The 22,910-nt window shown below is 33.9% G+C and overlaps 4 protein-coding genes across 7 annotated transcripts; 1 reads left to right on the top strand and 3 right to left on the bottom strand.

The window, feature by feature from the left end:
• Positions 1-3,383: 3,383 nt before the first annotated feature.
• LOC122588590 (transcription factor TCP17-like) lies at positions 3,384-5,152 on the top strand. Of its 4 annotated transcripts, none has more exons than XM_043760733.1 (2): positions 3,384-3,570; positions 3,961-5,152. In XM_043760733.1, exon 2 carries the CDS (start codon positions 4,000-4,002, stop codon positions 4,897-4,899), a length of 900 nt encoding a protein of 299 aa, XP_043616668.1. In that variant the 5' UTR covers positions 3,384-3,570; positions 3,961-3,999; the 3' UTR covers positions 4,900-5,152. The 4 variants fall into 4 exon arrangements, with proteins under 4 accessions (XP_043616668.1, XP_043616667.1, XP_043616669.1 ...); XM_043760732.1 differs by having other exon boundaries at positions 3,956-5,152; XM_043760734.1 differs by having other exon boundaries at positions 3,953-5,152.
• Positions 5,153-10,416: 5,264 nt separating this feature from the next.
• On the bottom strand, positions 10,417-13,151 carry LOC122586452. Its single transcript, XM_043758440.1, has 2 exons — positions 12,722-13,151; positions 10,417-10,652 (listed from the first exon to the last, which is right to left on the bottom strand). Exon 1 carries the CDS (start codon positions 13,121-13,123, stop codon positions 12,743-12,745), a length of 381 nt encoding a protein of 126 aa, XP_043614375.1. The 5' UTR covers positions 13,124-13,151; the 3' UTR covers positions 10,417-10,652; positions 12,722-12,742.
• Positions 13,152-14,507: 1,356 nt separating this feature from the next.
• Positions 14,508-18,203, bottom strand: LOC122586450 (LRR receptor-like serine/threonine-protein kinase RPK2). Its single transcript, XM_043758439.1, has 2 exons — positions 17,738-18,203; positions 14,508-17,578 (listed from the first exon to the last, which is right to left on the bottom strand). The coding sequence occupies exons 1-2, from the start codon at positions 17,982-17,984 to the stop codon at positions 14,670-14,672; spliced, it is 3,156 nt and encodes a 1,051-aa protein (XP_043614374.1). The 5' UTR covers positions 17,985-18,203; the 3' UTR covers positions 14,508-14,669.
• A 3,742-nt stretch (positions 18,204-21,945) lies between these two features.
• On the bottom strand, positions 21,946-22,910 carry LOC122590021. Its single transcript, XM_043762358.1, has 3 exons — positions 22,713-22,910; positions 22,460-22,583; positions 21,946-22,164 (listed from the first exon to the last, which is right to left on the bottom strand). The coding sequence occupies exons 1-3, from the start codon at positions 22,835-22,837 to the stop codon at positions 22,120-22,122; spliced, it is 294 nt and encodes a 97-aa protein (XP_043618293.1). The 5' UTR covers positions 22,838-22,910; the 3' UTR covers positions 21,946-22,119.

Here is a 22,910-nt window from a genome sequence, read left to right as displayed (position 1 = left end):
GTGGAGAAGTAAGTAAGAGTTGGAAAAAGTCCATTTAATCTTCAAGGTACGTACGTGGTTCGATAATAATAGTGACAGTCATTTAATTTACAAACCCCATCCAACATAAAGGTAAAGTATAAATGAAAGTGATCATACTAGTAACTCTGTCCCTCTCCAAAATTATATATGATTATTATTTATTAAGCTTGAATTAGGCATAACAATATAAGATTTGGATGAGTGTACGTGTGTAAAGTGCGTTTGTGTGTTTTTAATTAGTTAAATAGTGCTCATATTCCTCCAATGTCCAAACTATTAGACAGAACTGATACTTGAGCATGCCAAGTAGTACTTTGGTGCGATGTTTCCACATCCATGGGCAAAGCGTGGTCATTGAATTGTCTCACAAAAAGCAATTATGCCTTTTTTTTTTCTTTTTTTTTTCCAATTCTATCTTTGTGTCATTCATTCCTAGCTCATCCTTCCATTACAACAGTAACTTATTTCTTTTGTAAATATCACTTATCCATGCCATCTCTTTTATGACGATATTAATTTTGTATGTACGTATTTCTGACGAACATGATAAGAAATGGTGATGTCATTTTAAAAAAAAAAATTTTGTTGATAAAAGACTTTAAGTTTATAAGCCGTTTAATGACCCTCACGTACTCCAAGTAATGACTTCAATAATGAAAAGGTTACGAGTTTATAAAGTCCAGCTCATATGAGAACATACCGAGTCAGGAGGTTTTCTTTTACCTATTTTCATAGCAGGCTCTACTATATATAGTTATAATTAGGAACCAATTAAGCAATCGCTTTAGGTCCCCAAAGATCTAAGACTTTAATTTTTTTTATACAAGGCTTAATGTTACATTCTTATTGGTTTATGCATCAACCTCTACACATTTTTTACTAGTAGTTCAACAATATAAGTTAGAATACCTTTTTTAAAAAGATTTAATAATGAAATAGGTCTCAAATTCTGATCTCGTTTAAAGCCACTAAAAACTTTGATGCGCCACTGCCTATTTTGTGTTTCATCCTATGGGCAGTTGAGTGTGAGATGCATGATCACGTCAAATTAAAGGGCCGAGGTTTTGTCTCATCGATCTATATGGTTTTAGATAGTGGAGATGATTGGATGGCCTAATTAATTATGTATTCGAAAGTTTGAGGGTGTAATTAATTACCATCTAGAAGAAGTCTAAAAAAAACATTAAGCCTAGTATAGAAAAAAGTAATCTCAATTTACAATCCAGAAAAAGTCTAAAAAGAACTTAAGCATTTAGAAGTTTGAGGTGTAAATTGTAAACTTCAAATCCTTGTTGTACCAAAGGTAGAGTCGATCAGCTGGTCGATCCATTCTTCCATGCAAATTCTGCAGGAGGAGAGCAAAGTGTTGGTCTGTTACTTTTTAAAGAAGAGATCGAGAAGCATCTGTCCGTAAACCGGTCCCCTCTCTCTCTCTCTCTCAACTACAATACAAAAAGTAAGTACCGGGGCCAATCCTTCCCTAAAGTTGCTTTCATACCCAATCTAATGAATTTCTTAATTTTTTTCCAATACATTTTCTATTATTATCCAACTAGCTAGCTAGAAGAAGTGAATATTTTAAGTCGATCTTTCATTCGATATCTCATGTAACTTTTAAACATATATGGAATGGATTGGATTGGAATGACTTGTTCTTCCAATATTAATGTTTTTTAATTAGTGTGTTAAAAGAACCTGATTTCACTCAAAACGTACATATATGGTACCAATTTAACTAAAAGGACATTGTAGATGTGATAAAAATCTCATTAAGATATGTAATTATAATTGTACTCATTGTATGTAGACTGTAGTTCAACGAGCATATATATATGTCTATCTATATATTGATCGATTAATAAAATAGTTGAGCGAGGTTCAAATAAAGCTCTTGAAAACATGTTACTGATCGAATTGGTACAAGATAACCAAGATTGACCAACATGTGTTGACAAATCACTCGGTGACCCCTTGCAACCTCTTACAATATTGGGCGGTAAAGGTTGAAGTAAAATGCGGGTGAGAGAAAGGCTTTTACAAGATACTACATGAATGACATCATGAAAGACAACAAAAGTAGCATGAACAATAGTTGTTTCGGACCTTATACATGACGGTCTGTTTTTGTGAAAGTTACGATGGAAGCAATGAATACTTAAGTACAATTACACATATTGAGCGACACGTAGAATCCATTCCCAACCAACAAAGTAGGGGAAGTAAAGGTGGTGTTGTTATAAACCCAAGTTGGATGAAATTCCTTACTTGTTGATTTTTTTTAATCCATAAAAAACATAGGGGACAATTATTAATTTATTATACATTAAATATTAAAAATTTAATTTGTGAGAGGGATTTCACCCAATTTGGGTACATAACAACACCACCTTCACTTTTTCAATATATAGATATTCGTATGATTTTGTTTAATTTTTCTTAACATCTTCTTTGCCAAACTTCAAAAATAGATAAACGTGTGTATAAAGTTGTCTTTTAGCTATCTTCAAATAATTCCTTAGTTTACTCGTATATGTTATATTCTTTACGGAAAAAAAAAATCTCTTTATACCAATTTAAATATCCAAGTTTAACTAATTAAGTATTTTTTTTTCTTTAAATTTAACATAAGTATTTTTCTTTGTATAATATAATACCTAATGAAAGTTATATTAGCGAAAAATACATTTAAATTGTATAATATATCAATATTATATAACACACGAAACAATTGACGTTCAAAATTATAAAAGAAAAAAATTTAAATTGGGACCGAAGAAATATTCATACAAATGAAAATGAAAACACCTTTTTACTTATAAGCAAACACTATTCGTATTTGTTCACATCCCTAACCAAACCTTTGAAAATAATGTCACGGTCGAGACTCGAGAGTAATCCAAAGCATCATATATATTCTAACAAAGCACATGGTCACATGGAGAAAAAATAAATGTTAAAAGATAATCCATAATCAAAAGGAGCCACACCTTTAAACATACACTCCGTAAAATCTTTAAATGCCAAAATATCACAAAGGCCATTATTCTTTTGTAACTTCCGATAAAGCACGACCCACAACTTTTCAATAAGTGCAGAATGGTCCCCCAAATATCATTAACCTTTTTAATTTTACTTCTATTCCAACATTTTACCAAACCCTAGCTAGATTAATACTACATGCTCTTCATCATGGCCAATTAAGTAAATCCAAATCCTTAACCCTAATAACTTATTCATAACACCATCGTATTAATACGAGTAATTGTAAAAAATCCATTGATATGTTACTCACCGTGGCACCTTATCAGCCTTTGCTTTATCTCTTTACTTTTTTACTTAATTCCATTTGCCATGTTCTTTTCATGTCGCCAGGCAAAAGTTTATCCATCTCTTCTCATTTTCTCCATTGACCAATTTTATCAATTAAACTACATATCCAGCTAGCAAGCTAGGGTTTACTCTCCAGCAATGACAAGTGATATTTAAGAGTTTCTTGCTTTAATTTCCACTTGATCGATCTTGCTTCAAGCACGAGATATCTATAGTCGAGTAAGTTCACGCGATTGATTTTTGTTAATTTTCATTCCAATGCTTTTTAGATATATCTTATTTTTGTGTTATTGTCTTCGACTACTACATAACTTCATATTAGCAGATCTAGCTACGTATACATATAGTGAAAACTTGTGTGATTTATGTTTTTAATTTGATAAGAATTTTGAGGAATTTTCTAGCAGATGTTTTTTTTTTTTTTTTTTGAACGACAGAAATTATGTTAACTATATACAGTTTAGTAAGATGCTAGAGGCGAAAGAATACAAAAAACTGATATTTCTTATTTATGTGTACCGCTTGTAGTGTATATGTGATGGATTGAACGGATAAATATTGATCTTTTTATATTTTGGATCTGATGATCTCTTCTTTTAAGAAGTGTAGCTGCAAATTTTCGACAACTATGAGTACTGATGAGCTAAGATGAATAATTCAAATATAAGACACTCATCCGATCTTGCACCAAAGGAAGAAGGCACAAGTTGTAGTAACAAGAATAAACTGAATTATTCCACTACATCATCATCCTGGACAAAGCTGAAAGACCCTAGAATCGTGCGAGTATCAAGATCTTTTGGTGGGAAAGACCGGCATAGTAAAGTTTGTACGGTGAGAGGATTAAGAGACAGACGAGTAAGGCTATCTGTCCCAACCGCTATTCAATTATATGATCTTCAAGACCGGCTAGGACTTAACCAACCTAGTAAAGTTGTTGATTGGTTGCTTGATGTTGCCAAGAATGAAATTGATGAACTTCCCCCTCTTCAAATGCCACCTGGAAATTTTGCTCAAAGTTTCCAATCAATGATCACTGCTGCTTCTCAATCTCAAAATATTGAAGGGGCCGAGAAATCAGTCGCGAATGGGATCAATTGGGATAATTATTGGAATGCCATTAAATTGAAAGAGAAAGAACAACATTCCTTGGCTCAATCAAAAATGCTCAACAATTTTGATCAGCCAAATGGTTCGTTCCTCAAATTGAACCCTTCAAATTTGTCTTTATCACAATTCGGTAGCTATGAATCAATGGCACTTGACAACACAAGTCATCATAACTTCAACATTAACTTGCCGGGGTCATCTCAATTTCTCGTGTACCCACCACCGTCTCATGATGACCATAACTCGAGACACCAATTTGATCCGAAGCAACTAAACTTTGAGATGTTGAGCTCTACTTCGTCGACTTCAAGCTCACATAACCCGTTATCTTCTTCACCTCTATATTCAATAAACCAAGGGATGATGATCAGGCCTTTTCACTTACATATGAACCCCAAGGTGCCTAATTTTCCTTCTGAAGAAAATGAAGAAGATTAAAGTGCATCATTCAAACACTCTTTTATTATAGTTTTGCATAAAACATGTGTGTACTTGGCTAATTAAATAAGACGACCGGTCCAGGTATGTTTACAGTTTGTTTTGTTTCTATATATATATATTCATTGATATATTTAAATGAATAACTGTAGCTAGCTGCGATAATGTAAAAGGCTGCAGCTAGCTTGTACTTTTGATTGTAAGGATTATTGATTTTTTGGCTAATTTTTGAAGTAATATGGTTTTTGTTCAAGTGCTTACGTACGTATATATAATCTCTTATTTCATACACGTACGGAGTAGTATTTATTGGCCATCTCCCTCGACTCTTGAACCATATATAGTTAGAGGGTATGTGGTTTTTACTTATTTGAGGTGTTTATTGCGCGCGTTTAGAATTAGCATTAATTTTCATGCTTAAACATAAGGCCGGTTAAATATTTCAAATGGTAATCAACTCTACCGAATGTTAATTTATTGTATGTATATATCCAAATTTCAAGTTATTGCAAGCTTTTGTTTATTGGATAGTGGATGTATTTAGATATATATGACAATTATATGTAAGTTACGTACCACGTCTAGTGTATTGTTGACAACATGTAAGTTTTTATTCGTTACATACATTTTATAACAAAAATTTGAAAGCTTGATACTTATAATAATTAGATCGACTTTTAGCTTATTACACATAATAAACCTATACATATAATAGCGTGGTTAATTACAATTACAATTACAAACCTTTAACCCTAAAAGTAACTAGTTTTGTCTTCTAGAGCACATTGATATACATTTAAATACTTTTAAAACTTTTTTAGTATTTAATATATGCAATTTAATTGCCATATTTTGCAACAGTACTTTTTAGTGCTCGATCAAAATTAAGTGTAAGAACTTTATACAATAAACAAGAGTTGGTACTTATTGTTTGACTGTAATATATGACAGGAAGAGTCAAGAGACGACCAACTAAATATGTTAATTTGTGTTTGTATATAAAATATGATATCCAAAAAGTAGTTTAATGAGAGAGACAAGTGCTACTGCATGTCTAGTATTATAATATTAGGTAGGTATCAGATCCAATACATGCATGTAGCTGGTCTAGCTAGCTAGCTTAATTAGCTGCAAAAGTAGAAACAGAAGGAGCAGCAAAGACTAAAGCTAGATGCTATATATATAGTACACAGTACCTTTAATATACTACGTACTGGAAGGAATTCAAGATTTAGTTTACACTTTGATCAGACAGACTACTCGAGATCCCATCCAAACTGTTTTTGGTTTTACTTCATGGGTCGGTTTTAATATCAATTAGTTATCATTTCGGTATAATTAAATTATAACAACAATATGGGAGGTTCAAAATTAATGATATATGCAAATTAGTCGTCTTTGCTATATGTGTAGCATAAAATATAAAAATATGGGTAATGATATTTGTACTGTAACTTTTAATATTTTATATTGAATCTTTACTCTCATTATACTTCTTATGCAACATCACCCACAAACCCTAGTACTTATAACACAATCATTAGCAAGTCTTTATTGCTATCAATTAGTCCAACGATTGGATTAGGGATTAGTTGAAAGGACTTGAGTGCTAATTTCAGTCATTAGCAATCAAGTACATCTTCAATAATCCTTTTTCATCATCCATCACAATCAACATTAAGTATGTTAACTCAACAACCATCAGTGATCGACCATAGTTGTTCAACATGCCATCAACGATCGACCATAGTTCTCCAACATGTGAAAATATTTAAGTTTGACAAAAGACATTCATTTTTGTTAGTCAAAAGGATATCTCGGGGGAAAAAAAAAAGAGAAAATCGCCAACACAAAAGTGTCAGTTGACTTGACTGACACAAAAAGACAAGTCAACTTGTGACATGGCAATGTCCATTTTAGAAATGGACAATATATGTAAGATTTTGTATATATTTTTATCTTTCACCAAAATGGCTATAAAATAAGTTGATCGATTAGTTAAAATTGAAGCCACTAATGTCCACATTACTTCACCAATTGAACTTGACAACTAAAAGAATGTCAACCTCCTCGATCTCAAAGATCGGGACCAGTATGTCTATAAAAAACAACGGTTGAAGCAATAAAGGGTGTCGATTCCTTGAACATTTTGGGATTTGTAGATTAGAGACCAATGAAATTTATTAGAAGTATTAACTACGTACAGAAGTAGCAGAGGATTCAGAAGAAGAAGAAATAGGTTCTCAAGAACTAGGCCGGTCTGATCGAAAGAATGATGAGAAGGATGAATCGATCATAAGATTTACCTTGTAACGAACTGAGAATCAATTTGAACAGTAGCTAAAAGAGATTGAATCAGAAGAAACAGATGGAGTAGTGATTCACGTACAGTAACAAACTTGGGACAAGAATTATCAAGAGGAAAATTTAAATATTGAAAGATAATAGAATGATCGATCGGGAAGAGTAGCTAGCTAGGTAGGTAATGAAAAAGAACATGTTGTTCATGAAAAACATCTCTAATATGATCAGTGGCTCCGCTATCAATAACCCATTGAAATCGAACGCATGCAGGTAGATATGAAACAAAATCTTTTACTAGCCATCAGTGCAAGTACTAGTTTGAGTCAAAGGGTATTGATCGAGAAAGCAACGCAATCAATATAAGTGATTAATTAATATATGTTGAGTAAATCTAAAAGTACTCAATGATCGATTAACAGTTCAGATGGAACATATATAGTGCATATTACTTCCTTTCTCTAGCTATTAGCCAGATTTACTAATTTAGTACACATGTCAATGCTATAACCCCAAACTTAACAATTTGTAGAGAAAAACTTGGATCTTCTGCCAGTGGGAGCTGACAAAAATAAAGCCTCGAATATTAATTAATTAATGGTAATGTTGCTCCCCTTTGGAAATTAATTTAAAATACATTTTCGATTAGAAAACTTGACAGAATTGAACTTTTGTGTTAGCAGCTCATTTTGTTCACGATAATTGTCTTATCATTTAACTTTTGGGTGCCAGATAAGATATTGTTACAATTCATCATGATTATGCTTTTGTAAAAGTAAATATATGACTATCATGCATGTATCTAAGTTTGGGTATAAATTTCCTCACATATTAATTTTTTAATATTTGTTGCAAAATAAATAAATCACATGGCCTCCATGATTTTTATGGTTTAAAAAATTGACATGTGAGGGTTCTATACCCAAGCTTAGGTACAAGATAGCCACATATTCCCTTCCCCCTTATGCTTTATATAGTGAAACCAATGTATATAGTGAAAAGTGAATATAAGATCGTCTGATACCTAAGTTTAGGTGTAAAACTTATTACATACTAATTTTTAATTTTTTTGTTTAGTAAATAAATAGATGCTTGGGCTTCATGAAATTTATGGGTTATATCATTAATGAGATTAATCACTGGAAGATCAAGGTACTTTTCTTTTTGTACATGGTTGTCCAATAAACTAGAATTTTGATGTGTATCATTCACAAACTTGTAAGTTTTGTACAAAGTTGGCCAAAACGACCTGAGCAGGTCACACTCTATTGAGCTGACATGACAGCTTAGTTGGTCATGACGTGACAGCTTAGCTGTTAAATGTAATTATTCTTTTGTACGTGGTTGCTCAATATATTTTTTTCATTGATGTATATCACCCATAAACTTGTAAATTTTGTACATGATTGACCAAAAACACATGTTATAGTCGATAGAAATGATGAAAATGTTTTTTTTATTATTAACATTAACAATATGGATATTTAGTCTATATTATATTGATGATATAGATTCTAACAAATCCAAAAATTTTCAACAAATACATAGATGGTCTCATCTTTATTAATTCAACAAACACAGGGTGCAACAGACGTTGTTGGCTGTTTCATCCCGCCAGTTTGTTTCATCGCCGTGATAAAACATCCAGCCATGTCTGTATCATCTATTAGTTTTTTTATTTAAAAAAACACGAGACCACGTCTGTATTTAGTAAAGCATGTTAGTTTATTATGATCCATTTCATCAGTATAATATGCATCTAATATCCATATTATTAATTTAAATAATAATAAAAAGTTTGGGTCAATCATGTATAATGCACACCTAGTATCCATATTATTAATTTAAGGGCTATAACATGTGCGTTTGGTCAAACATGTACAAAATTTATAAGTTTGTGGGTAATAATATTAATATGAAGAGTAAATTGGTCAACCATGTACAAAAAAAAGTACGTTTAACATGTAAGTTGCCACGTCATGACCAACTAAGTTGCGATATCAGCTCAATAAAGTGTAACCTGCTATAGCAAGTCATTTTGGTCAACCATGTACAAAATTTACAAGTTTGTGAGTGATACATATCAATATTCAAGTTTATTGGGCAACCATGTACAAAGCAAAAGTACATTGGTCTTCCAGTGATTAATTTCATAATTAATATGTAAGTGTTACAAATCTAATAAGTTTAGGTACCTACATTCTTATATAACCTACGACAATTGTATATTGACACCACCATTATTCAACCATTACCAAAATTATATACTCCATCATGCAACTTAATGAATAATGATATCATAAATCCAAGAATGACGTTGGTACAATAAGTAAACATTACGGAGCAGCAACTAAACACAAAAAATATTGCCCAATAAGAAAAAATAAAATGAACCGACTCACCGAGAAAATGTATTTAAGCCCCAATGTGTTTAACCGAGAAAAGTCCAACCAAGGAACAGAAGCAACTGTACGTTCTCAGTTAAGGAAAAGAAAGAGACAGAGAAAGAAATTCGGCTCAAACCGAGGAACCGAAACAAACTCTGCAGCAAGCAGTTGGAGAAATAATAACATTACATAGTAACGGCAAAACGTCTACTTTTTGTACGGCCAACGAATAAAGCCTTACTACCGGGGTAACACGGCAAAAGGCGACCCCATACGGCCGTAAACGCAAACATCGTTGGGTATTATAAGTTGATTTTTTTTGTCGAAGGGATATTTATATTTGTGAGTATGTATATATACACCTCATATATGTGTGTCAACATTTAGTAGAAAAAAGAGAAGTACGTGTTCATAAAAGTAGAAAAGGAAAGTGAAAGTTGAACAGTAAAACGAATACAGATAACATGGTGTGTTCGACTGGAGATCTACATGCGCAATATTGACACATATAGTACCTGTTACATACATAATAGATCTGTAACACTCTAACACCATGTCTCTTTGTCTGCAAAGTTTGACATACAAAAGTGAAAGATAAAAGCTTGATTGAAATAACTTTGTTATCAAAACTTATGCATTAAATAAAAGTATGATAAACAAGTAAATATGTGAACTAATGTCTTTACGACATCTACAAATTTAAATTTTACTTTGTTGGCCCATAATGCTTTTTGACTTGCAGAGTTGCAGGTGGATTAAATGTTATAATGGAGGTGGTTGTGAGCTACCTATGTGATTATGGATGTTATTTCAAATCAGGGGATGATTATTAACTTTTCAACAAAGCCTTGATAACCAGCATCAAAAGACCAAGTTCATTAGTCATAGGAATATATGAAATCAGACACAAATAGAGTAACAAAGGAAACATGAATATAATTGTGCACACCATTACAACAAAAACTACCCAATACAACAGCTTGGATTGTAACTGATGAATATAAGAGACAACTTCATTGGATTTATTGGTGGCAGGCAAGTCATCCCAGAGTCCCACCAGATAACCTGGTACAAAGAATATAATTAGCTTCAGATATATGGACCATATATAACACCACCCTCACACACAAAATATCGAAAACTGAAAGGTGATAACATGAAGCTATGAAGCAGCAAATATAAATCGAAGTACAAGAAATATGCAAGCTGAGTTACACCGAAACTTGATAGGTCCAAGGCTCTGGTAATGATTGTCAAATCTAGAAAGTTAAGGTCGTTCAGGCCTGCTAGGAACAATTCAAAGAAGCTTAGTACCAGAGTTAAGGCTTCTTGTATATACCTCAAGTAGTGCTTAAGTTTGTATGGGTTCATAATCACTTAGAACATAAATCAATCAAAATTACAATTATACTCTTTCTTACTTCTATAAAAGAAGTAATAACAAGATGCAGCAGGCTGACAAAAAAGGTCCCGATTGTTCATCTAAAGGTGAGGGGCAACAAACACTAGAATGTCAAAGATAGATCAATATCTTGAGAAAATCAAGTTCAATCTTGTAAATTAGGTAAACAACTCAATGTCTTTTTCTAAGCAGCATGGTTGGATCAGTGGTAAACATCTTGGCCTTTGGAGACAGAGGTCATGAGTTCGATCCTCATCCCATGCAAAGGTTAGAGGGCCTTTTCTACCATTTAGGCAGACAATGGAAGCAGCCTCTTTACTTAGGTAGAGGTAAGGTCTGCCTACATCTTAACCTCCCCCATACACCGTCGAGGTATTAGGGCTCAAAACCCGCGGAAGGCGGCACTGAGCAGTTTGTTTCTTTCTTTTCTTTAATTCAATGTCTTTTTCTGCCGAGATGGTTTTAACTTATGAGGCTCCAACCCAGATGTCAAGACATTTTTTTCTATTTTCTACACTTGTAGCCAGAATTTACCAAAGGATTCTATGTCAAGCTTCTAAGTTATAATGTTGATGATCTCTATTTCTATACAAAAAGAACTTGAAATACCCATATAGCATACCACTATCAGTTACATCTAATCAAAGTCGTCAGTCATTTTCAACTCATTACATCATGTGTTCAACTATGTCATAACGAACTTCAACTAGTGACAGCGACATAAATTGAACGCCGGACAAGAAACAATGAAAGCAAAAAAAGTTCATAGACGAGTTTTCAAGATACAGTAATAGAAGAACATAGACAAAAAAAAAAGGCAATGACTTGATGGAATATCCAGATCACTCTTAGATGCGAAAGATATGTAGATTTAATATATAAACATACACAAGACTAAATATCATGTTCCACCTACATAAGATTGTGTTTGCAAAAAACTTGATGTTACCATGCTCCATCACGTAGGTCATGCCTCTATTTAATACACCAAAATTGTTGCCGAAAGCACACTCCTTATCTATTCTTATACATTGCATAACAATGTTTCATAATCCCATAACATGACATGGCACAAAGTTTAAAGAATGCTATCCAACTAACAACAAAATACCAAAGTAAAACGCCCCTTAGTCCTGACCAAAATTATTAATAACACTTGTGACCAAAATTCAGTATCACTAAAAATCTTCTAAAGGTTGATCATAAAGTAATAATTAAACTTAGAATCCAATCTTGCCCCTAAAAAAAATTTCGCATTTTTTCACAGACCAGTTTACCAGTCTAAAAGTAATTCTTTTTTCAGACGCAGGGAACAAGTGTTTTACTTTACCCATCACTCAAATCATGTACATACACCACCCACTACAAAAACCAAAGCTAAGACAACAATTACCAATTTTTCATCTTTTCTGATTTGACAATGATCATTCACCGGTACCAACATAAACACAATAGCTTAATCCATTATAAACTTGTACTTCTATTAATCGAAGACTACAACAATAACAAACCCAAAACTACCGACCCCCGAATCCCCACCTCTATACCATAAATACATCCTGCTCATACCACATACCTTACTCTATCACACCTAACAAATATCTATGTTAACATTTCACAAATACAATACCTACATTTCACAAAAGCTCAACTATATATACAAACATCTATATCAAAAACTATATATATATATATTTATTGACAATATAAAATATAAAAAGTTAAAGCTGACCTGATGAAAAGATAAAAATGATTACTTAACATAACCACCACCACAAGCATTGTAATCTTCTTCAACAGCTTTTGTCAAATAAACAGGCGGAAAATCACTAACATCAAATGTTTTCTCCTTCATCATCTTAACGACGTCGTTTTTCTTCAATACCGTACGTTTGATTGGCGGACGGTTACGGCGTTGATCGCGTGAGAAATACTTGATATCAAACACTGTTTCCGGATCGGAAGTCGGAACGATCGCCTTCGCCGGCTCCGTCGCCGGACAGAACGGCCGGTAATCGGCGGCGAGAGGGAGAGCGGATTTGTATTCTGGATCGGCGCATGGACCGGTGATTTCCCATGGCTTTTTTATGTATCGCCTTAGGGTTTGAGCTATGGATTTTGCTGTTGATGCCATTGCAGATAGATGCAGGGATTTTTTGGGTAAGGTGGAAATGATTTAAAAGGGGGTTTAAAAGTTATGGGGTGTAAAGTGTGTAAAAAAGTGAATCTGTAGGGGTAGCTTTTGGAATTTGGAAGTTGGCTTGTACAAACAGTAGAAGTGTGGTATAGCAGATTAATGAAATCAAAACTTTTCATAGATTAACAACTCTCCATCTAGTATAACATTGCACTCGCACGATGCAGTAGCGGTTTGGTGATGACGGTGAATAGCGGTGGTAAAGGTGGTCATAATGGTATAGATAAATTAATATTAAAATAAGATTAAGATTAAGATATTATAAAAGGAAAAATGTTAGGTAAAACATGCAGTACCTAATTTAAGTAAAGCAGGAGGATTTTGTAAAATTCAGAGGAGGTTATGTAAAGTTCAGGGGACTATGTATTTTTATCAAATTCAAAGGTTTAATTTGTAACTTTTTTTAAAATACTCGTACCCAAACTTAGGTAAAATGCAGGACAGATAATTTTCCCATTATAGAATATGGATGATATAATTATATACAGATTTTAACAAACTGATGCATAAGTTAAAACTAAACTAAAACAAGAGAGCATTATTTTTTTTCCAGTCACAATTAAGTTGCTTGATAACCATCTACTATCTTCATCTACTTTTATAACAAAAATTAAGAGGTGAACAAAAAATATGGACAAATCTTGCTCGAAAATCTGCATTCAATTTTGAATAGATCTTGTTCTGAAATCATATTGAAACAAATCTGTATCTAGTTCATAACTAGCAACGCAAAATAAAATAGAGACCAAAAGAAAAGTATTCAAAATAATGTACTTGAAAGAATGAATACACATGCCCAACAAGGGTAATAACTAATTTACTATCCACACGAATGATCCCAAAATGAAAAAACTGAACAACAACATAGCTTTCATTTTTGTTCTTATATCAAGTCCTCTCATTACAGCTATTTAGTATAAACTGTATTTTTCAGGTTTATGTTACCTGCCTACTTCATGTTCATGAATCATGATCCTCCATTTCTCTGCATACTTTAGAGTTACCTTTCTGGAGCACAAACCACTTCATTAAGCATAAAAAAAAACCCATCTTTGTTGGACTCCTTAACTGTGTTATTACTTATTTCCCCACCTGCAAATTTTGAATTTAAAAAACTATCATATTGGATTGTCTTTGATGGAATGATGGTAGATCGTCGTCGGTTAGAACCTGCAACTCCAGTCAAGGCAATCTTCCTTAAACTGGTTGCAGTATCACATTTGTAACTATATAACAACGATGCCTGTCTTTTCAAGTCAGGTCAACTGTAATTCAGATTTCAAACCTTTTTTGTATTTCTAAACAAAATGGAATGATGGTAGATCCCGAAAAATTCTCTATTTTTTGCTTTTATTGAACAAATGATAGAGATGATACGAGAACTGTTACACGTATACAACAAGAAGAAAAACTATGCTACAATTTACAACCTTACAACCTTTAATAACCTAAATATACAAAACAAAAATGGCTGCTCCTATACCTAACAAGACGGAGGTTGCAGTTGCTTTAATCTCCGTACAACTTGTTTCATCGTCGGTCGTGTTGACAAAGAATCGACAGTGCAAACCACTGCCAAATGAAGCACCTCCACTAAGTCGTCATGTGGGCCTGCATCCCATAGCCCTGCTGTGAAGAACTCCTTAGCATGACCCTGTCGTAGAAGCATACAAGCCCAAGCCACAATGTTGAACCCGTTACCATAAGATGAAAAAGATGGGTCCAATGCTTTCTTGTCAGATATCAACTCCAACAGCACCACCCCATAGCTGTAAACATCTGCCTTATCGGAAACCCGACATGTCATTGCGTATTCTGGAGCAACGTAGCCGAAAGTTCCAGCAACCCCGGTGGTTGCATGAGTCTCAGAGGTACCCAAAAGCCGGGCCAAACCAAAATCAGACAGATAAGCATTGAAATCATCGTCAAGCAAGATATTACTCGGTTTCACATCACGATGAAGGACACGAGGAACACATTGGTCATGGAGGTAAGCCAGTGCACGAGCAATATCGAGCGCGATCTTGTGAAGGACTCTCCAATCTACAGCCCGAACAGATCTTTCTTGGATGAATCTTTCCAAGTTGCCACCGGGTAAATAATTGTAAATTAAAAACATTTCGGTTTCACTTGCATGATACCCAATTAAGGTCACTAGATTTGGGTGCCGAAGCCGACCCAATGTTTTAATCTCTGCATCAAACTGTTGTACACCCTGAAACCGCCCAACCGACAGACGTTTTATAGCAACCAAAAAACCTGGAGATATTTCGGCCTTGTAAGTAGCTCCAAACCCTCCATTTCCAATACAGTTGCTGGCATTGAAACTACCAGTGGACCGAACAACATTCTCAAACGTTAAGGGGACTCCAATGTCCGTAAAAACCGTAACTTCCTTACGAACAGACCCACGATTTTGAGCACCAGGTTTGGGCCGCCATTTCGTGCAGAAGAACAGAACCATGAGAGCTAGCATAACCGAAAATATAGCAGACGCAGATGTTATGGAAGCAATTGCAATCGAATTTAAGCCACCTCGACCCTCTGGTGCAGACACTGGCGAACCAGACAGATTTGCAAAACCACTACCAGGGGGCTGATCAGGAGAAGAATTTGGGGAGATCTTACACGACTGTAAATATGGATTTCCAAGAACACTACTGCATTTCATCAAATTATCATTTGATGGCAACGGCCCTGACAGGTTATTAAAAGAGACGTTAAATTTCAACATCGTCTTCACGTTTGCCAAACCAGATGGGATCGGCCCAGAAAGCTTGTTGTTGTTGAGCAAGAGAGTCGTTAAATTTTTAAGCTCTACAAGATCGTCTGGGATCTCCCCGGACAAGGAGTTTGAAAAAAGTTCAAGAACTTCTAAAGAGCTCACCTTTCCCAAGCCGGAGGGAATTCGACCCGTAAGATTGTTACCTGACAGTGAAATGTTTTTGAGATTCTTAATCTTGTTAAAGCCAATAGGTATATTTCCTGTTAACATATTCCAACTCAAATTCACCGCAACAAGAGAACCCAAATCACCAAAGCTAGTAGGAATAGTCCCAGAGATACGATTCGTGGATACATCCAAAAAGGTTAAGCTTGGGCACATTTGACCAATATTCATCGGGATTTCACCAGATAACATGTTGGAGCTCACATTAACAACCATCGATTTCAGTTTTGCACAACTTTCAAATAGAGTTCCAGGAAACTCACCAGTAAGCTCGTTTTCACCAGCAAGGAAAGCATATGCAGTCTTCGCCCCTGTTCTTGCAATCGGTACAGAAGCTAACTGGCCTGTGAAATTGTTGCCCCCAAAATTATGGGTTATTGCAAGATCTCCAACGTTGTTCGGAAACAACAACGGGCTTACAGTTTCTGACGTAAAATATCCAAGGTATGTTGTTGAAAGATCGGTAGGTTCACATGTAGTGTAATGAAAAGTCGGAATTGGCCCAGAAAGATGATTACCACTGACATCAAAAACCGTCATACAAGGAACACGAAGTTTATCACTGATCTCACCAGTCAACTTGTTTGAACTCAAATCCAGAAAATGCAACTTGTTGCAACTATCAAACCCTTTGGAGATTTTACCAACAAAAAGGTTCTGGGCGAGGTTCACCATTTCTAAGCTAGAACAAGCTCCCCAATCGTCTGGAAATACTCCCTCTAAAGTCGTTCTTGGTGCCCATAACAACTTCAGACTTGGAAGAGTAGTGATTTCTGAAGGTATCGTCCCCTCAAAGTAATTAAACTCATCTTCAGGAGCCAATGCTGACAAATCGTCATCAGAATTAAAAACCATAGGAATAGGATTCAACAAGTTGGATAACACTAGGATCGATAAATTAAAACAGGTTCCAAGCTCCCGTGGTAATGCACCACTAAGACTATTTCTGGATACATCCAACACTTGCAGCGCTTCAAGCCTACCTAGTTCAACAGGGATTTCTTCTTGAAGCAAATTTGAATACAACAAGAGTGATTGTAACTTAGTACAATTTCCTAAACTAGTCGGAATCCCACCAACCAAAAGATTACCCGAAAGCTCCAAATGTTCAAGATTCCTACAATTATACCCAATCTCACTAGGTATATTCCCAGATAACTGATTAAACGACAAATACAACCCTCTCAAATCTCCAAAAACATTAACAAACGCTGGAACCGACCCATTAATCCGATTCCCAGCAAGATTCAACACCTGCAAAGTCTTAACTTCCACCAAGGAAGCCGGTATCTCTCCAGACATCTGATTAAACCCCAAATTAAGAACCCGGAGACGCCTTAACCCACTAAACCGACTCTGCAAATTCCCACTAATCAAATTCCCTTCAAGATCAATAACTTCTAACTTCTCCATACCCCAAATCCCAACAGGAATTTCACCACCTAGATCATTAAATGGAAGAGACAATATCCTAAGCTCAGAAAGCTTTGAGATTGAATCCGTTAACTTACCAATTAACTTAAACTTATTTTCTAAACATTTCTTCCTAATTCCAAACCCATACAAAGAAAACATATCATACTTATTACAAGTAAACTCACCAGAATTACCTCCACCGGTAATATTAACCGCCACAACCCGAGAACCCGACCCGCAAGTGACTCCGATCCATGAACAATGATCTGGGTTGCTCAAATTCCAGCTTGTCAGAACTCCATCAGGATCCAAAAAAGAAGCCTTGAACTCCAAAAGGGCTGATTTATCAGAATCTTGACTGTAAACATGGTAAAAATGAAAGACAAAAAACACAGTAAACAGTAAAAATAATTGATTTTGAAAATGACCCATTATATTAAATCTAAACGGGTATCTAAAAAATCAAAACTTGGTGGATTAAATTATGAATATTGAAAATGGGGTTTTGTTGTTAAAAACCCTAACCCTAGAATAATAATAATAATTTGTGTTTGGCAGAGAGAGTAGAGAGAACATGGGGTGAGAGAGAGAGAGACAGAGAGAGAAACAGTGAAGGAAAGGGAGTTCATTGAGAAAACGCGTTTGTGAATTTGTTTTTAGCATTCAATATTATTTCATTTTCAAATTAATTTATTTTTGGTTTTTATGATATGGCAAAGCTTATTTCCAAAGGTGGAAAAAAAGGATAATGATATCTAAACAAAAGTTAATGCATTTCGATGTTAACATAAAAGGAAAGTATGACAATGCTATCGACAATGGTTTTACTGTAAAACCAAAAAGATGTAGAAAATCGAAATGAATAAACTGAAAATCGAATTAAACCGATTAGTTTGGTTTTGATTTTTTCAAAACTCAACAGATTAGTTGGGGTTTCAATTTTAAATGTAAAACCGATAGGTAAAATTGAATTGAACAGAAAGCCATATATAATTTAATTTATTTTATAATTATATTTTTTTACATTTATATTTATTGGCCTTAAGTGATTCATATCTATTTAAATCTATTTTCTAGTTATTAGTTATATTATTATAATGATATATTATCTAACATAACTCAATAGCCTACAAACAAATATAATTGTTTAAAAATCTTTATGACCATCTTATGTAAGGGGGTGTTTGGTATTGCGATTACAAAACAAAATCTGTGTTTTCAAAATAAATTATGCGTTTTCATAGCAGATAATCACTTTTTCATACAAACACTTTTCTATATTATTTGCGTTTTACAAACGCGATAATCAGATAATCACTTTATAACTCAATCCCAAACACCCTCTAATAGTGATTCATAACGAGAGCAAAAGTGTTAAATTTTTTATTATAATTGGGATGAGAAACCACTGGTTTAAACCCTAGTGGTCAGGTGTATCTTCTAAATCCACTATGTGGGCCCCGGGGGTGAATTTACCTAAAGTCTCAAGTTCGAGTCTTGTGGTTCTCATCTCAATGAAATTTTTCATGAGGAGAGGGTTGGAGGTCCAGGAAACTCACCAGTAAGCTCGTTTTCACCAGCAAGGAAAGCATATGCAGTCTTCGCCCTTGTTCTTGCAATTGGTACAGAAGCTAACTGGCCTGTGAAATTGTTGCCCCCAAAATTATGGGTTATTGCAAGATCTCCAACGTTGTTCGGAAACAACAATGGGCTTACAGTTTCTGACGTAAAATATCCAAGGTATGTTGTTGAAAGATCGGTAGGTTCACATGTAGTATCGGGATCGGTGCCGACTTTTGATACCGGTACCGTACCGATTCATATAGGATGGGGATCGGTGCCGACTTTTGATCGATTTCGGGATTGGTACCATCGGTACCGATACGGGTACAGGACTACCAATCCCATGCCCATTCCTAATTATAACTGCTCCATGCTTCCATTAGAGCACCGAAACATTAAAAAAAACGTAACAACAGTTATTACTTCATCACGATTAGTTGAAAGGTAAATAGATGTATTATGATATCGTGTAAAAAAACCTGAAAACCGACCCAAACCGAACGAAAATACTGAGAAACCGAACCGAAACAAACCAAGTCCAACAGTTTCTGATTTTCACAAAACCGAAACTTTCGGTTTGAGTTTCGATTTTAGGTCAAAATCGATCCAAGCTCACCCATATTTTACATCTCATTTTTGTTGTCTACCGTGTTATTTTTTTAAAAAAATATTATATACTAAGAGTTGTAATTAACATGCATCAAATTATTGTATTTTTTTCATATTAAAAATTTCTCTCTTAAAAAAAAAAGTATCCATTCATATTTAGAAGCATAATTAAGTTGATTGGGGTGGGGTGTGAGGGAATTGTTAAGGGGGAAATTAGACACCTTATTCATAATATAAATTTATTATCATTATTTCTCATGAAATAAAAGTCTACTTTGGGATAGGTTAAGGATCATACTCTTATTTTTCGAATATTTGGTTGGTATACGACATCAGGGAAACCTCACCGTATAATAGCGAAGCGTTGTATGTAACCTGGACAACAAGATATTAACCATGGACAGTTCCAAGTATTCTGATGGAAAAATCCTAAGGTTTGCCGACCCTAAAAATCGAACTCAAGATCTTTAGTAAAACCGATAATGCTTCTGACCAGCTAGGCTAAACATTATTGGCTAGCATACTCTTGTTGATTTCCCAAAAAGAGTTCAATCCTCTTGTGTTAAAAAAGAGACGTTTGAAGTCGATAAACAATGGTTGGTACCATGATAAGACGCGGGCCAAGTCCTCCCGACCAATCGGCACTTTTTATATCAATAATGATTATTTTAGTTCCAACTTTCAGACTATTGTAAATGATCAAGGAAAGTTTAAACATTATTCATTATTGTCTTTAAGTAAGGTGGGTTTCTCTCTATATCTCTAAGTGACAGAAATTTCTCATCGAGGAATTCAAATTGGAGATCTATTCAGCAAGAGACTCTCTAGCGCGGGTCTGCTTAAAACAACGTATATTAGACATCTCGATATTTGCAGGTAATTTACAACTTTTAAAAAAACTAGTTAATTGAACTCTCATGAACAAGCCCGATCTTGGGCAAGTGCGAAAGGCTCAATTGAGCAGGGCACCAAAAAGTAAAGGGCATCAAATTTTGTATACAATACGTCACTTAGTCACTCTATATATTGATATATTAAATTAACTTTGCTGCTAAAGATATATCAATAGGCAAAAGATGTTCTTATCTTATATATTAAAGTCCACTAGTCCATCAATATCTTATGAATTATATTATTGTTTTATTATTATACCATACATAATAATCTCATCCTATATTTTTTGAAATTAATATATGCAGATAGTCGCAAAGAGTAAATACGCAAACTGGAATTGTTCATTGTTCAAACATATATATTGATTTACATACTTTGATTAACTTTTTTATGTGAGACTTAAACAACTTATGGTATTACGAGATGGGTACATGCGCAATGCGACGGCGGTGGCGGTGGCGGCAACGGGTAGTGCTAGTGGTGGTGGTAACGATGTGGTTATCACTCTAAAAGTAATTGACGCAAATGGTAGTGTAGTTATTTTATGGTTAAAATATATTTTTTTTGTATATAATGTTATTAAAAATATTATAAAGATATTAGATAGAAATATTTAAATTAATTAATAAGGAGATAGATAGTTTTGATAAATATAGGTGTAAAGTATTTTAGAGATATATTTGGTAGATTTAATGTGTGGGACCGTGGGTTAGGAATGTGTTGAAAATTAAAGGTAATTTGGGTATTTTAAAGGTTAGAGAGTTAAAAATAGAGATGGATAGTTTGTTTATTAATATAGTATAGATATAGATTATCAAAACTTAAATTTTGATGCATTTAAAAATAAGTTAGAAACTTTGCTATAGTTATTTTATATTTTCGAACAACATTATTGTTATGTTTGTTTTGATAACTTTTTATATATACTTACTATACTTCATCCGTTAATGATAAATTTTGACGTTTAATGGGCACCATTAATATATTATCGAGCTGGACACCCAAAATTCATAGCACGGGCCTGCTCATGAATTAAAGGTTAAAATCTAAAAATTATCTTTGAGTCATGACATATATTATTCCAAAGTTTAATATCTTTTTAACCTGACCTTTCAAGTTGTTCGGCTTAAAAAAATCTTAATCCATTTGAATCTAAGATATATTTGTTTGGTAAGTTTCGACGAGAGATGCCAAATTGTACACGGTATAAATGAATGATCAAGTAACAGTTAAACAATTTATCAAAACCCTTTTACTACAACACATACAACAATTACTTCATCAATTTTGCTAAATTTATCATTTCGACAGCCTATTATGTTATATATATGCCCAATTGTGATTATTAATATTATTATTAATTACATAGATCAAAGGAAGTATTTATGTTCAATTAAGTAAGAAAAATCACAATTAAGTTGTAAGTATCAAGAGTTTAATCAACTTTGTTGGATTTCTTAAAATAAAGTTCATCAAAGTGTAAACAACCCATCAAAGTTCTTCAAGTTTCCAGAGCACCCGTGTCTCCAAACTTGGTATCTCTAATCTGCAACATCAGTTGATAGCTACATAAAGTTATCATCAAACATGTAAATTTATGTCTTGGTGTGTAGAGTTAACATTATATGCCGGTTTGTAGCTTAAGCCCTTCATAACCAAAAAACTTTAATTATTATATCCTTCGACTTTTGTACAACTATTTAGTAATGTGGAAAAATAGTAAATATTTTATTTTATTTTTCAGCACCATATCAAAATCATATCAAACCCAAGTTTGAACCTATATATAGTTATACACTTATAAATTATAATAACAATAATGGTTATGCCGTAGGTTGTACCTTGGACTGTTCTTGACTTGTAGAAAAGTTTGTGACATGAAATGATGTTTTCTTAGACTTGGTTCTTGCAAGTAGTATACCCTTGGAAACTGGGGACATGATCGAATCTGTGGGACTCGTATATCTACATATGACACAAATTATTAACCACAAATAAAAAACACACATGTACATACTTGCAAAAATTAATTTCATATATATATAGATAAAAATTTGTAAAAGGAGTAATATAAAGATCAAGTACGTTGATTACATTTCTGGGTATTTGAAAGCCTTTAGGGCAATAAGAGGAGTAGGGGATGTGGTGGTTGAAACCGTGGCGTTCGATATCGATGTTGATGGTGGTACTGAAGATTTCGGAGATGTTGTTTGATCCATTGTTTATAGTGTTATATTTTTTACGAGTTTTTTTTTTTTTTTTTTTGGAAGAACAAAATAGACTAGAAATGAT

This window comes from Erigeron canadensis, chromosome 2, assembly GCF_010389155.1.
Source record: "Erigeron canadensis isolate Cc75 chromosome 2, C_canadensis_v1, whole genome shotgun sequence".
NCBI lineage: Eukaryota > Viridiplantae > Streptophyta > Magnoliopsida > Asterales > Asteraceae > Erigeron > Erigeron canadensis.
Note: the sequence above shows the minus strand (reverse complement) of the source record. Positions and strands in the feature narration are given on the sequence as shown.

Bases quoted from the DNA above. Each gene is read 5' to 3' on its own strand.
- LOC122588590 (XM_043760733.1), top strand. From the start codon at position 4,000: ATGAATAATTCAAATATAAGACACTCATCCGATCTTGCACCAAAGGAA.
- LOC122586452 (XM_043758440.1), bottom strand. From the start codon at position 13,123: ATGGCATCAACAGCAAAATCCATAGCTCAAACCCTAAGGCGATACATA.
- LOC122586450 (XM_043758439.1), bottom strand. From the start codon at position 17,984: ATGGGTCATTTTCAAAATCAATTATTTTTACTGTTTACTGTGTTTTTT. The intron at 17,579-17,737 runs GTGAGTTTACTT...TTAATGATCTAG, and splicing joins TACCGGTGGAGGTAATTCTG to GTGGTGAAATTCCTGTTGGG.
- LOC122590021 (XM_043762358.1), bottom strand. From the start codon at position 22,837: ATGGATCAAACAACATCTCCGAAATCTTCAGTACCACCATCAACATCG. The intron at 22,584-22,712 runs GTAATCAACGTA...TGTCATATGTAG, and splicing joins GCTTTCAAATACCCAGAAAT to ATATACGAGTCCCACAGATT. The intron at 22,165-22,459 runs GTACAACCTACG...CTGATGTTGCAG, and splicing joins CAAGTCAAGAACAGTCCAAG to ATTAGAGATACCAAGTTTGG.